At 45.3% G+C, this 15,566-nt stretch overlaps 1 protein-coding gene across 1 annotated transcript in view; it reads left to right on the top strand.

Moving 5' to 3' along the window:
- LOC118206988 (IgGFc-binding protein-like) overlaps positions 1 to 15,179 on the top strand; it is a 31,242-nt gene extending 16,063 nt beyond the window's left edge. Inside the window, exons 13-24 of the mRNA XM_035380223.1 lie at positions 479 to 620; positions 985 to 1,313; positions 3,617 to 4,193; positions 4,665 to 5,266; positions 5,946 to 6,513; positions 6,939 to 7,354; positions 7,864 to 8,046; positions 9,497 to 10,064; positions 10,896 to 11,095; positions 11,623 to 12,003; positions 12,474 to 12,760; positions 14,835 to 15,179. Coding sequence (XP_035236114.1) covers positions 479 to 620; positions 985 to 1,313; positions 3,617 to 4,193; positions 4,665 to 5,266; positions 5,946 to 6,513; positions 6,939 to 7,354; positions 7,864 to 8,046; positions 9,497 to 10,064; positions 10,896 to 11,095; positions 11,623 to 12,003; positions 12,474 to 12,760; positions 14,835 to 14,844 — 4,263 coding nt within the window. The 3' untranslated portion in view covers positions 14,845 to 15,179. The remainder of the gene's footprint in view (positions 1 to 478; positions 621 to 984; positions 1,314 to 3,616; positions 4,194 to 4,664; positions 5,267 to 5,945; positions 6,514 to 6,938; positions 7,355 to 7,863; positions 8,047 to 9,496; positions 10,065 to 10,895; positions 11,096 to 11,622; positions 12,004 to 12,473; positions 12,761 to 14,834) is intronic.
- Positions 15,180 to 15,566: the final 387 nt, after the last annotated feature.

Below are 15,566 nucleotides of genomic sequence, written 5' to 3'. Positions count from 1 at the left end.
TCTGGAATCTTCCAGACTGTTTAAAGAGACAGTCAACTTGGTGTACGTGAACTTTTGACCCACTGGAATTCTGATATAGTGAATTAAAGCTGAAATAAATCTGTCTGTAATCGATTGTTTTAAAATGACCGTTGATATGAACAAAGTAGATGCCCTAATTGACTTGCCAAAAGAAATGTATGGTAACATGAAATGTGCAGAGTTTGAATATATTTATCCTAGGTGTACATGTAAACTTTTGGCCACAACTGTATTTTTAAACAGGTGCAACTAGCATTATTCAAAAAAAATTCCAAGAAAGAAACGATTATCTTGAAGGGTTTAGGAGCTATGGTTCAATCTGAATAGTCTCAATAGTTTCTGCTGTTGTAAATGCAGGGGGGGCCATCAGGGAGGAGGGAGGGGGCGACCAGAACCTGTGGCATTTCAGATCCAGGATGTGAGTCATGTGATCACTGTTGTTTGTGGGTTTCCTCAGCCAGGGGAAGTGGTGTACGATGACGACTGCAAGCAGGTGTGCACGTGCGACGCCGTTAAAGGCCTGAGCTGCCAGGCCCACACTTGTCCCAGTGGAACCAAGTGTCTCGTCAGGAAGGGGGTCAAGGCGTGCTTCAGTACAGGTAAGATCACAGAATCTCACCCAACAACCCTTACTGATGTGAAACTCACTCATCCTGCATCACATTAAGTGCAGCCAGCTTCCAAGAGTGGTAGTTCAGGGGTTACGCGTGGGTTTGCAAAGGAGATTGAAGGTGCAAATCCTAGGTGGGTGTACTGCTGTTGTACTCTTCAACAAGGAACATGCCCTGAATAGTTTCTGTAAGTTTCAGCTGTATCACTGAAATATTTATTTTAAAAATTCATTATAAAGCATCAGATACACAAATGTATAATGTAATAATAAAGATCTACAGTCAACTTCAATGCAAATGAAACTGAAAATGTATTTCTAGATGAGGATAATCTCTCTTTGGTACCATGCAGATCCTTGCAAGGACGCCAAGTGCCGTGTGAAAGAGACGTGCCGGGTAGAGAAGGGCGAAGCTGTGTGTGTACCCCAATACACCGGCACCTGCTGGGCCTGGGGTGACCCCCACTACCACACCTTCGACGGGTTCAACTATGACTTCCAGGGCACCTGCAAGTACACTATCTCCAAGACCTGTGGTGACGTGGCGGGCCTGGTGCCCTTCTCCATAGAGGAGAGGAATGACAACCGTGGCAGCACTGCCGTCTCCTTCGTCAGGGAGGTGGACGTGACTGTGTACGGCTACACTTTCACCATGATCAAGTATCAATGGGGGCGAATCATGGTAAGCACTCAAAGTTGGGGGCTTCCCTATAAGCAAATTCGTTACCAGGAAATAATGAGATTTCCAGCCCTAAATATCTCTCTGGGGGACCCATTGGAATCTGGATTTATTGCTGAATGTTCTCTCCTGGTTTCATCAATTAAGGCTCTTGATGGATGTGCTCATGACATACCCAAGCCTTCTGACTTTGTTGGTATGAAAATTGGCGTTTTCTCACTAAAAAAAACACATGCCTAATACTGCACTGCTGAACTCAAGCCAGGGCAGGCTTAAGGCTACGTGAGCTATGAAACCTTTAGCACAGAAAAGCATAAGTGTTAGGTTTAGTCCTGCCACCTAAGTTCCAGATCAAATGTTGCCAAATCAATAACAGCTCACATCTCAGAATTATTTCTACCATGAGTCAACCGTGTACGATGGAGGAGCAACAGCTCCTGAATGTGAATGCATAATCAATACGCTGCCTATGTGTAAGCCTAAGCTGACTGCTACTCAACTAACAGCTCACACACAAAGAGCACATCAATCAGAGCTTGCAGTCAGTTGCAACTCAACAATATAATCATCAGCACAATAATATTGCATACCATAAGAATCAGCACGGAGTCAAATCCAAATGAAAATGGACACCAGCACAATAAGCACAGGCCTATACAGCAGAGCAGTCACCTGCTTATAAGCCCAAGTCTGATACACCGAATAATCTAAATAATAACATTGCATTAACATTCCAAGTAGGTCAGGGCTTTAATAAAACACGACAAGGGTAGCCTACAAATTTAGAAGCTCTTGCTTTTCAAGCTGAGAAGTCTGTAATGATATCACTAATATCAGTGAGTTTAGAAAATTAATGGTCCCCAGATGCTTATGTCACAGGCATAACTGTAAACAGATTCTCAAGGCAATGTCAACATTCGGTAAAATATGGGGTAATGTTCCTTTTTATAAGCTGTGTTGTAAAACTTCCCGTGCACCTTCTTGTAGCTCATTTGGCTGGTGGTTATGAGTGAAACGTGACATCAGCAGGGAATTGAGTGTGCAATCTAGCTAAGGTTTGGGCAATTTGCTGAAATCGTGAAATAGCTAACATTTGCAAAATTATGTTTATTATGGGATGCAGTGGATGTTTTCAGATATTAGTTTGAGTCTGCCCTCTTGGTTTCCCAGGCAAAGAGTGTAGGAGGTGTAGCTTGGCTTGATCACTAGTACAGTACAGTAAAGATGAGGTGAAGTGAAGGTCTTGTAGCAGGTTACTGTGACAACACTCTCTGGCAATGCAACCCTCAAATGGAAAAAATGACTTTGCCCTTGTCTAGGAGTCGTTTTTCATTTAGCTGACTGGCAATTCATTTGCCTAGGAAATTAGCTAGCTAGGTGGATACATGTATAAACCAAGTGTTTTTTCATGAAACCCCAAAAGCAAGCTAGAATTCAAGTTATTAGTTTGCTTGCTATCTATCTGCTATCTAACTTTGCTATTTCAGTATCCATTCAGCTTTGACTAACTACTTAGCTTGTAGTGCTATACTTTTATCGAACAGACTAGTGACTTTATGCATTTTTATTTTGTTAATAACATTTTCATTCTGGGACCAGTCTGTGCTCCTTAATGTTTTGGGCCCCTTGGCAGCAGCCTCTGTAGGCTATTAGGATAAGACAGCCCTGCTACTGTCATAGTGGGTCTTTAAAAAGGAAAAAAATAAGGAAGCAATACTTCCATAAATACCATAATTGTTACAATGCAAGAATATTTGTGCTTTGTTCCAGCATAACACAGCAGTTTACAGTTTGCATATTCAAACATGCATGAACATAAATGTTTGACTGTTTGACAAATCCAAAAAATCACTTTCAACTTGTTTTAGTACATTGTAAAAGCACATCCATTTTCTCTTTGGGATATCTCTGAACACTCAAGAAACTTGCACTATTGTCATTGAGGGTTTAAAGTAATCCATGTTTTTTAGATTAAATTTATTCAGTCTGGATATTTGTCTGGCTACTAGATCAGACTAGTGGCTTAATTTTTTCCAACTTTCCTTATTTATTAATGACACAAATCCTTATTTATAACATAAGGTTTTTTCCCATACTCACACAATTTTAATAACAGTAGATAAGACACTCCATGGCTATCGTAAGACAGTAAGTTGGTTAAATGAAGAGAGTTACTTCATTTTGAATATTCATTACATGTCAATTATTATGATGACAAGTAAGGCAACCAAAATGATTCTTTTCTGTTAACACAACACAACTATGAGTTGAGTTTGAGGAATCTGGCAATCCTTTCTGTCCCACAGGTGGATAATGAGTTATTGAACCTCCCCCTAGAAATGGGGCAGAATCTGGTGACGGTGACCCAGTTGGGCTACACGACGGTGCTGCTGACGAACTTCGGCCTGCGTGTTTCCTATGACGGATTTTCCATGGTGATCATCCAGCTTCCCAGCAGTTACTATGGCAGCGTGTGTGGGCTGTGCGGCAACTTCAATGGCGATTTCAAGGACGAGCTCCGCAACCCCGCTGGACAACCCGTCCCCTCCATCATCGACTGGGGCAAGAGCTGGAGGGTGCCGGACCCCCAGGACCCCAACTGCTGGGACAACTGTCAGGTCGGCTGCCCCACCTGCGATGGTAACCTCCTGAAGCTCTACGAGACGGAGGCCTACTGCGGGGCCCTCACCAACAAGGTGGACAGCGTCTTCCAGAAGTGCCACGACAAGGTGGATCCAAAGACCTTCATGGAGAACTGTGTCTATGACGTGTGCCTCCACAAGGGCGACAAAAAGATGCTGTGCCAGGCGCTCACTTCTTACAGCGAGATGTGCCTGAAGGAGGGCATCGTCCTGAAGGACTGGAGGACCAAGTTTGGCTGCCGTAAGTGTTGGGGGGAGGGGGCGCATCTGATGAGATAAATACTTATGTGAAGGGTAATACAGAAAGACTGTTTGCACATCCAGTTTGAGTATTTATGATGCAAACTCAACACAAAGCTCCAGGGTCAGAATGAGAACCGGTTGTTTTTATTGCTCGATTTAATGGTGTCAGATGTAGGATGGCCATTTTCCTTTTTCATGTTTATCCTTGACCTGGTACAAAAATTGCCCAATGCCTTTATTTAGTCAAATGGTATACATTTTAGTTACTCCTGATTAGGTGCAAAGGTGAAATATTAAGAGATTTTGTTAATGTGCACATTTGCCTCTGATTGGTGGCATGTATACCTCAGCTTTGACATGTCCTATCATAGTCAAGGACTCAATTCCTCTTTACTTCATATGTCCATAATGGTCCATGAGGATTTTTGGTTTGGATTTCAGGCCTTTTCTTTGTCGCTGGTTCCCACAGCTATGAGTTGCCAGCCCTACAGTCATTACGAGGCCTGTGCCAGCCCCTGCCCCTTAACCTGCCCGATCACGAAGCAGGACCGTCCGGTCTGCCAGGGGGTATGCTCCGAGGGCTGTGTGTGCGACAAAGGCTACGCCCTGAGCGCTGGCAAGTGCGTGCCCGCCAAGGAGTGCGGCTGCTCCTACCAAGGCCGCTACTATGAACCCGGTCAGAGCTTCTGGGGCGAAGAGGGCTGCCAACAGCTGTGCATGTGTGACCAGGCCCTGGGCATGGTGGTGTGCCGCCCGGCGGGCTGCAAGGCCACCGAACGCTGCGCGGTGGAGGACGGAGTTCGCGCCTGCCGCCCACTCAGCTACTCCACCTGCACGGCCGCCGGTGACCCCCATTACCGCACCTTCGATGGCCGACGCTTCAACTTCCAGGGCACCTGCATCTACCAGCTGGTGGCGCTGTGCTCCAAAGACCCAAGCCTCACAGCCTTTGAGGTGACAGTGCAGAACGACCACCGCGGGAGCAAGGCGGTGTCCTACACCAAGGTGGTGACGGTGGAGGTGTACGGCATTACCATCACGATCAGCAAGGATTACCGTTTCAAGATCATGGTGAGCAGCCGGAAGAGCATGGGAAGAGGTGGCAGCGTTTGTGTGTCTGTGGTACCGATTAACCTCTTCTAATCGATCACAGATTTTTCCATTTGCTTCTAATTTGAAAACCACTGTGGCTACACTTGCTTTCCAAGACTCCTTTGAAGGCCCTCGGGGCTGAGTTTCTTTAGCTAATTATTTAAGTGGAATCTTTGGGGGTCTGGCCAAATGGAAACAGCTGCTAAAACATTAAAATTATTAAATTGCACCTTTACGAGCAGAACTGCTTCATCCCTTCTGTGCTCTGTGCAGACTTTTGAAAAGAGAGTATTGAAACATTTAAACATTTTCAGCTCTCTTTTGAAGGTCTTTTTTAATCTGCCATCATCTCTTAATTAATCAACTCCAGCAGTTCTGCTTCCAAGTAAAGGATTTTGTTTTGGGGGGTGAAAGGCTGTCTGGCCTATAAAGCATATAGTGACTAATGTAGTAGTCACTTAGTCAAGTACATATCATATCATGAACATCAGTTCACCAAACATGCCTTACTTGAAAGAAGAATTTTGTTTTGACTGTTTGTGAAAATCATTTTTTTGTTTCCACCTGTCAGTAACATTCTGAAAATTTTCTGGAATTAAAAAATGTGTTGTAGTAAGTGCTACTTTTCCCCTGATTGGTTCTCTCTCTTTCTGACCAGGTGGATGGCCAGTTCACCTCCATGCCATTCCAGTATGAAGACAAGTTGGTGGTGTTCCGCAGCGGCTGGATCGCAGTGGTGGAGACGGCATTCGGCATGCGGGTGACCTTCGACTGGAACAGCGTGGTGACTGTGACCCTCCCCAACACGTACCAGGGTGCCGTCTGCGGCCTCTGTGGCAACTACAACCAGAACCCTAGCGACGATGGAACACAGCGCGATGGGCAGGCAGCAGCAAGTGAGTCCCAGCTTGGGGAGAGCTGGAAGGTAGGCGTGGTTCCTGGATGCACCTCCGGCTGCACGGAGCCCGAGTGCAAGGCCTGCTCCGACTCCCAAATCGACGCCTACCGGGCCCAACGCTACTGCGGAATCATTGCCAACAAGACTGGGCCATTCCGTGACTGCCATGCCCGAGTGAACCCCGCTCCTTACCTGGAGGACTGCGCGTTCGACGCCTGCCACTTTAAAGGCCGCCATTCTGCTGTTTGCGAGGCTGTTGCTGCCTACGTGTCTGCCTGTCAGAGTGAGGGTGTGGCCATCCAGTCCTGGAGGAGTGATTCTTTCTGCCGTGAGTCTTGTCTAACCATCTGACCAGTAGGGCTTCTACACTGCAGAAAACCATTTTCTTTAAAGAAATTAGAAGAAGTTTCTTATACACAAGTAATAATGAATACGAGGAATATTCATTTGCTCATAGTGTTTTAAATAATTCTTATTGTGAGATAACCTTGTCAGAAGAATAGTTTTCCAGAGTGTAGATCTTATTTAAATTATTTGAAGTGGAAAGGTTTGCAAGTTTTATAATGCTCAAGAGCTGTTGTAATGTCAGTGTTGAACATGCCAGAATGACCTTTGAGTCCCACTATTCATTCACTCCAAATGTCAAAACGTTTTTAAAAGTTTCACTAATTCAAAGGGTTAACATCAAGGGCAGTGTTGAACACAGAAGAATGACCTTTGACCTTTTGTGTCACCTCCCCCTCCCTCCTGTAGCGGCCTTCTGCCCCAAAAACAGCCACTACGAGCTCTGCTCCTCGGGGTGCCCCGCCACCTGCGCCATCACGTCCGCGGCCGCCCGCTGCCACCTGCCCTGCCAGGAGGGCTGCCAGTGCGACGAGGGGCACCTGCTGAGCGGGGATGCCTGTGTTCCCGTGGCCGAGTGCGGCTGCTCCTACGGCGGGCGCTACTACAAGAAGTGCGAGGTGTTCTACCCCCTCGGCCAGTGCCAGGAGCAGTGCAAGTGCGGCGAGAACGGCGCCATCGAATGCCAGAAGTTCAAGTGCGGCCCCGGTGAGGCCTGCAAGGTGGTGGGCGGAGTCAACGGGTGTCACCCAGTGAGTGAGAGAAAGTGCGTGGCCTCCGGTGACCCTCACTACATCTCATTTGACGGGCGGCGCTTCGACTTCCAGGTAGGGTTTGGGAGGTTTTCCTGCCTCATTACATTGGCTGCCAGTTACTTTCGGAATAGACTTCATTTAGGACACTGAAAACACTGTGTAGCCAAGCCTCTGAGCACATGTAGAACTGCTGACTCCTACTCCGCCTGATCAGAATCTCCAGTCCTCATATAAAAGACATTATTTTTGTACATCTGATATGAGCCATTTAAAAAGGAATGGTGACAAAGCCTTCGCTGTGCAGCCTCCTGCAATGTAGAGCTGCCTAAAACTGAACACGATCATCTGCTTCCTTTAAGTCTCGCAGATTGCATTATTATTGATTATTGACAGCATTTGCGATGCACAGTATCCATATCGAAACCTAATCGTGATTTGGTCACCTGCTTTGTTGTTTTAGTGCGTAGCCCAGTAGTTAAGTGAAGGCAAAAAAAAAAAATTGTAGGATGTTGCTTGAGAATTACGAGGCTGTTCTGTATGGGACACAAGCCATTATTTTAATTTGGTCCCCCTACTTCCAGGGCACCTGTGTCTACACTCTGGCCAAGGTGTGTGACATGGGTGAGAAGCGGCTGGTCTCCTTTACTGTGGAAGAGAGCAACGAGAAATACGGCAATGGCAAGGTTGCTGTTACCAAGGCGGTGGCAGTGGTGGTCTATGGCTATGTCATCACCATTGAGCAGGGCATGCGATGGAGAGTGATCGTGAGTTAACCGCCATTTTGTTTTGTTTGTTTATTTTAAATTAAAAATAAGAATATGGCATGTTCTATTTTATATAAAAATGAAGTAATGTGACCTGTAAGTTCTGTCAAAAGCAACTTATAAGAAAAATCTATTCATTGTGTCTGCAGAGGCAAATTGAACTGATGTTTCTGGATGAAACACTTCCTCTTATTATCAATGCAGGCCATCTTACAAAATGTAGAATACTGTGCAATGGCAATTAACCAATTTTGTTCTCCAATATTGCTCTGTGTTCTCAGTCACAATATTTAAGACATAACAGAACATTTCAGAGTATTGTTTCTCACATACAGACTGCAGATTCACACGTACAAACATACGAATATGCGTAAGTCAAGCCTGCACCAAAATTTATCAGTCCACTCCCATCAGTGTAAGAAAGTACATATAGGCTATTTATTGTGGACTAAGGTTTCACATGTGATACACATTAGAAATGAGAGAGAAAACACTTTAGAGTGAGGACCAACGTATGAATAACTGAAGTTCCCCTTAAACCAAATAATACATGAATATATTCACTTCTCAATTCAAGAAATGCAATTAATTTTGAATGAAACTAGTACAAGCCTAATTCGAGAAGAAAACGTGACTGTCATCAAATACAAATTGCTTTACACAAGAACCATCAGAACAGTATTTTATGGTGATTGTAATGAATTTTCTATTAAAATAAATTTCTGAAACCCTATAATCACATCCTTTTCTGCAGTGCATTTCATAAAGGGATGCTGATATCAGTTCAGCACTAAAATAATAACTCTTCTGATATTTTTTGTTTCCCGTGGTTTATGCTTAATTGACCAAATGAGTGATATGTGAATTTAATCAACAAATACCATTAGACCAACACTTCTTCACCAAAACAACATGAAATAATTTGATACCCTTATCCATATAATGGTACCCTCTGTCACACATTTGAGGGACCATGTAAAAAAAATAGTGACTCCCTTGGATCTGAGTGCAAAAAGAAGGGTTACCTGGGTTTTTAAAAAATGAATTGCAGAATCAGAGGATGAACACGGCTGAAAAACAGAGAGATTTAAAGCTACAGACTAGATTTCATGTAGAAGAAGACTGAAGTTTCAATGACTGCCATGGCTTCTTTAGATTCAGGCTTGAACCGATTTCCTCATTCTTAGTAGCCTTCAGTTAGGATAGTCTTTATTTTCTGTTGAGTGTTATTTTTGTCTTGTAAATGATTGTCTTGGCTGTGCATTTAGCCATTCCAACAGCTAGGCTGAAGTGTCTATTGTAGAGTGAAGGCAGTGCTTCTATATGGATCTGCGTGCCTTATTGCATGCATTCAGACCCTTGTTGACCTGTCTGGTCTGCTGAATGAAGCAGTGTCGCCTCTGTCAGTTTCCTCCGAGAGTCGTTACCTACTTTCTCTTTCGCGGACCAGGTTGATGATGAGGAGCTGAACCTGCCACTGTCTCTGGATGAGGGCCGGATCACCGTAAACCAGGAGGGCAGCAACATCATCGTGCGCACAGACTTTGGTCTGCGAGTGCTGTACGACACCGTGTACTATGTGGAGGTGGTGGTGCCCTCCACCTATGCAGGAAAGATGTGCGGCCTCTGCGGCAACTACAACGGCAACAGCAATGACGACTTCCTGTTGCCAAGCGGCCAACAGACAGGCAACGTGGACGATTTTGGCAAAGCCTGGACCGTGGACCTCCCGGGGCTGGTTTGCGCGGGTTGCGGGGGGCAGTGTCCCGTCTGCAAAGTGGCCGAGGCAGCCAAACACAGCCAGCCCGACTCCTGTGGCATCATTGGCTTGGACAGCGGACCTTTCCGGGCCTGCCACAGCAAGGTGGACCCAAAGCCCTACCTCCAGCACTGCGTGTTCGATGTGTGTGCCCTGGACGGGGACCGGGGAATCCTGTGCAAAAGCGTCCAAGCGTATGCCATCGCCTGCCAGCATGCCGGCGCCGAGATCCGTCCCTGGAGAACCGCCTCCTTTTGCCGTGAGTCTAACGGGCGGAGCCTCTCTCAGCCTGCTCTTTTAAGTGGAGATGAAAGGGTTTGTGCATTTTGCGGTGATGTGGATTTCTTCGTTTCAGAGCTGGCTGTGCTGGTTGATTGAGTACTTTTTATACATTCACTTTTTTGGGGGGTGGAAGAGGGAGGTGGTCATTCTGCACTCTATTTCAAAATCCACACATGCTGATAACTGCTGATACTGTTGGCTTGGTGGATTGTCAGTCAGGTGAATAGGTTTTAGGTTTTTATTGTGCAGTTACAGTTGTTGATAATCTCGTAAATGGTGCCGGAGAGCTCTGAAACATAGAAATCCTGTCAGGTCTTCCTGTCCTGTTGAATTGGAGCTATGAATCACAGGAACAGAACTGAATCCGATTTTCTTCCTAATGAAATCATTAAGAGCACAGGTTTTCATGAAACCCAAAACTGGTACAGCCCCTTTGGCTCACCCCTATTCTATGAGGAGGGGGATACCACTCCTAGAAGAATGTGTCAATGGCGCCATTTGACGGGAATGTTCCAATGAGCCCCCTTAGAGACACATTACATTCCCTATAAATCTGCCTCCCATGCTGGACTGGTACGTAAAATAAAAATCTTCCTGTATGACTGTTCCCCCAGGAACAATGGACATAATAATGTGGGAGAAGCACAGCATGAGGCACTGCACATTTCAGCAGGGCTAACTGCAAAATGGCCTTCACTCTGGAAAGCTGTAATGCCTCAGACTGTCATTGTCTCTCCCACCGCCTCTTTCTCTCTCTCTCCTCTTTCTCTACTCTCACACTCTCTCCCTCTCTTTCTGCTCCCTCCAGCGGCCTCATGCCCGGCGAACAGTCACTACGAGGTGTGTGCAGACACCTGTGGCACCAGCTGTGCCAGCCTGGCTGGCCCTGGCACCTGCTCCAACACCTGTTTTGAGGGCTGCCAGTGCGACCCTGGCTTTGTCTCTGATGGCGACAAGTGTGTGTCCATGGATACCTGTGGGTGCATCTACGAGGGCAGATATGTGAAGGTGGATTCATCTCTCTTTCTCCCCCTCTCTGTCCTTCTCCATTCCTCCCTTCTTTGTTTCCCACCAGGTTTGATTGATTTATTTACTAATTGACATTGCAGAGCTCACGTTGGTGAAACAAAAGTCACTGAATTCTTTTTGTTTTGTGGTCTATCACTCCATTAAGTAACACATTTGCTCAAATGATAGGAGCTGACACTATTTTGCCCTGAACTACAGATATATTGTACTTAAGCAGCCATATTTAATCCTGTTAGCCTAGCCATTTTTAAATTACTTTTTAACTGATTTGAAAAGTAGGTTTATTGGAATGTTTTTTCAAAATTCTAAGTCAATGTTCTGGAACTCCATTGATTTCAATTACCAGTAGTGATTGTTACATTAACATTAGAATTTTCAGTTATGAACATTCTAATCACATATTTGTGAGCTTACACCTTACAGGGTTTTAAATATAACGGTTATTTTCACTCAGAACATATATGCAAATACATAGCAGTGACATGATTTTGTTTTGTCTCTGCCAGTCTGGCCAATCGGTTGTGAGCAAAGACTGTGACTCAGTGTGTACATGCCACCCCTCGGGGGCGGTGCTCTGCAAGAAGCTCCAGTGCGGCAGCGAGGAGACCTGTCGCGTTCAGGATGGGGCGAGGGGCTGCCACCCCAAAGAGGGCATCTGCTCTGTCAAACCCGGGGGCCAGTTTGCCTCCTTCGACGGCTTGGCGGGGACGACGAGCCAGCTCGGGGCCTTTGAGATGGCGGCGCTCTGCGACCAGAACTCGGCGCAGTGGTTCCGCGTGGTGGTGGACGTCCAGCTATGCGAGACGAGAGATCGGTCCGCTGTGGCTGCCGTCTACGTCTTCTTCAAGGACACGGTCATTGCTGTCAACAGCCAGCGGGAAGCCTGGGTGGGTGGCTACTGTCAGTCATGGGTGTGGGTGTGGAGAGTACAACTGTAGACTTAGCTGTGATGGGCATGTGTTTGGAGCAGGGGGCATTTTTTTTTGGTTTTGTTTTGACCTTTAAAAAATCACCAAGCAGGTGCAAAAAAAACACAGATGTTGTGAGTTAAATGAACCACCCCCCTCCCCCAATCAACTTGCAAAAGTCAATGTATTTAACTCTTTGAAGAAGAAGTTTTTTAGAATGTGGTTTTCTGTCTTCCAAGCCAGTGTTCTAGAACTCCATTGATTGTTACATCAGCATTAGAATGTTCAGTTAAGAACATTCCAATCATATATATTTGTGGTCTTACATCTTAAAGGGTGAGGCTGAATTAAGCAGGTGATTTCGTATGTAGAGACTCTGATGTCAGGTAGTCATGTGATCACACTGACCAGAACCTCGCAATTCTCCTCTTCCTGTTGCCCCCACACAGGCTAACGGCAGGAAGGTGTCTCTGCCCAGCACGCCGGTAAATGACCTGTCTGTCCGCGTGACTGACAGAGCGGTGTTGGTGGAGCGGTGGTCATCGATGCGCGTGTCGTTCTCCTTCACCCAAGAGGTCAGGGTGACCGTCAGCGTCCACCTGGCCGGCAAAGTGTGTGGCGCCTGCGGCAACTACAACGGCAACGCCAAGGACGACATGACCACTGCTGCCGGCAAGGTGACCGTCAGCGTGTCCGAGGTCATCGGGTCCTGGCGTGCCGGCGATTTCTCTGGCTGGTGAGTGCGGGGGTTTCCAAACTGCACTGGAGAACCGCGGGGTCTGCCGGTTTTTTCTCGCTAGACAGAGCTGGCCACTCCTGTTGCAGTGGCTATTTACCTTATTGTTACTACTCTTGCTGAAAATCAGAGTCATAACTTCTCATCTCTGGCCCCTGCTTCTTTATCTGCAAAGTCATTTAATATATTGTTGTGCTTTTTTGCTGACCGTTTGTACACTGCGTCTGTATGAAAGAAGGTACACGCATCCGTCACACAGTGACTCTTTTCTGTTTGTGACCATGCACTGAGTGCAATTTAAGCCAAGCTTCTGCACTGCTGTGATCTGTTTTTGTTTGAGTCAAAGAACCTAGCCGCTGGCTGGCAGCAATCACTGGAGAGTGTGGGAGAATGTACGTGAGTGAGTGGTTCATTGTACGTGTTTGTACTTGTGTGTGGGTCCGTGTGTATGTGGCTCTCTCTCATTCTTTCTGTGTGCACGAGTGTGTCTGGGTGCATACGTGCATGTGCTTCTCTCCCTCTGCAAGCATGTGTGCGTGCGCGTGTGTCTACATAAAAGCGTGTGTGCATTAGGGCCGTCAACCTTGGCCAGAAATGAAAATTTGCATATTCCTTCAAAAAAAAAAAAAAAAAAAAAAAAAGGCCAAAAGTTTACATAAACCTTGGATATTCAAATTCAGTTTTTCACAACTCTGTACAATTTGTTACCATACATTTATTTTGGCAAGTCAATTGCGGCATCTACTTTGTTCACATCAGAGGTCATTTTAAAACAACTGATTAGAGACAGATTTATTTCAGCTTTAATTCACTATATCAGAATTCCAGTGGGTCAAAAGTTTACATACACCAATTTGACTGTCTCTTTAAACAGTCTGGAAGATTCCAGACATTGATTTAATGATTTTTAGAAGCTTCTGATTGGCCAGTTGTCATAATTAGGAGTTAATTGGGAGTTGATTGGCACCTGTGGCTGTATTTACCTTTAGAGCCACTGCCTTTTTCCCCTTGACACCATGGGAAAATTCATGCAACTCAGCCAAGACCTCAGAAAAAAAATTGTGGACCTCCACAAGTCCAGTTCCTCCATAGAAGCAATTTTCAAACAACTGAAGGTACCACAAGCATCTGTACGAACAACTGTATGCAAATATAAAAATCTTGAGACCACACAGACACTGCATCATTCAGGAATGAGGCACAAATTAACTCCCAGGGCTGAACGAACTTTGGTCCAAAAGGTTCAACTGAATCTCAAGACAACAACAAAGGAACTGGTGAAGGAGTTGGAGGCATCAGGTACCAAAGTATCTACATTCACCATTAAGAGAATCCTGAAAGGCCATGTCGCACAAGGAAGAAGCCCCTACTCCAAGACCGCCATTAAAAAGTCAGAATGAAGTTTGCAGGTGATCACCAGGATGAAGACCTAGTCTTTTGGAGGAGTGTTCTCTGGTCAGATGAAACAAAAATTGAACTGTTTGGCTACAATGATCATACATAGTTGACATAATATGCAATTGCATGCGTGTGTGTGCGTCTGTATGTGCGTGTGTGTGCATGCTTGTGCGTCTCTTGCAGTCCGGCCTGTGTTGCATGTGCTGTGTGCTTCTGCCTCATGGCTCTTTGCTAAACAGTCACGGGAATCTTGGCCATACTCCAGGTTCTCACCCTCTCAGCTTCTCTTTCATTCCCAATCCTTCCCTTTGCACTTGCACCACAAAATGCTCCTGCTTTTATCCTCATGAGCCAATCTGCTGCCTGTCTTAACCAGCTCAGCAAAAACACCATTACATCCTCTCAATAGATGTGCAGTCCTTCCTCTGTCTTTCATCACTTGCGCAACACATCTCATGTACAGCGGCCTACAGCAGTGGCTCACAGACTCTGTCCTGGAAACCCAGTATGCATTCTGTTTCCTGAGATTGGTTGCGGCAGAACCAGGCATGTCCACTGGACTGAGTTTCAGAACCACTACAGTACAGCTTGCAGTATTGCACAGATGAGCACCATGCAAAAGGTCCCTTAAAAGCAAGCATATCGTGATCATCATTATTCTTCTCCTTTGTTCCAGTGGCCTGTGAGACTATCAAGGACAGCCAGGCTGCTGGAACTACCCACATCTGACATCACCGACTAAGCCGCCTCTTGTAAAGCAGTAGGCTTGTAACTTTTTCAGTCTATTTTGGTTTCCCCACCTGAGGGCCTTGTTTCAGAATTCTTCTCATTTATCACTATGTAAGGAATAGGTAGGGCAGTGATTGGATGGAGTTTTATTGTACATCGTTTTTAACTAGGTTTTCTAATTGCATGGGGGTAGTGGACCTTAATTTTTCATTTTCTGTCTTGAATTTACTGAGGTAGTAATTTCTTGTACTGTTTACTGGAACTAACAAATAAAGGGATAAATTCCACTGAACCAGCTCCTTTTTTAAAAAGACATCACTGTTTTAAAATCTGAACTTGTAGGTTTAAAAAGGATTCCAGCATGTCAGGTCTCCAAATGTGAGAAGTATGTGTTTTCATATTTCTTTATACTTCATTGCAAAAACTGATCTGGAATCAGAAATAAGCATGTCAATGACGATGTCTTCAAATTTTAAAAATGAAGACTGAACTTTTTATATACTGTACCTGTAGTTTGATCATGGCCTTGGGTAATATAGTCATAGATTTTTGTTTAACATAGATGACTTCTATTTAAATTCCCATTCAACAGATTTTGTTACCCTAACAGAACAAACTGAAACGTGGATGATGTTTCCACCTAGTGGACATACTTACAATTACAACAGTGAACATACGA

This window comes from Anguilla anguilla, chromosome 1, assembly GCF_013347855.1.
Source record: "Anguilla anguilla isolate fAngAng1 chromosome 1, fAngAng1.pri, whole genome shotgun sequence".
Taxonomy (NCBI): domain Eukaryota; kingdom Metazoa; phylum Chordata; class Actinopteri; order Anguilliformes; family Anguillidae; genus Anguilla; species Anguilla anguilla.
This window is presented reverse-complemented; position numbering and strand designations above follow the sequence as displayed.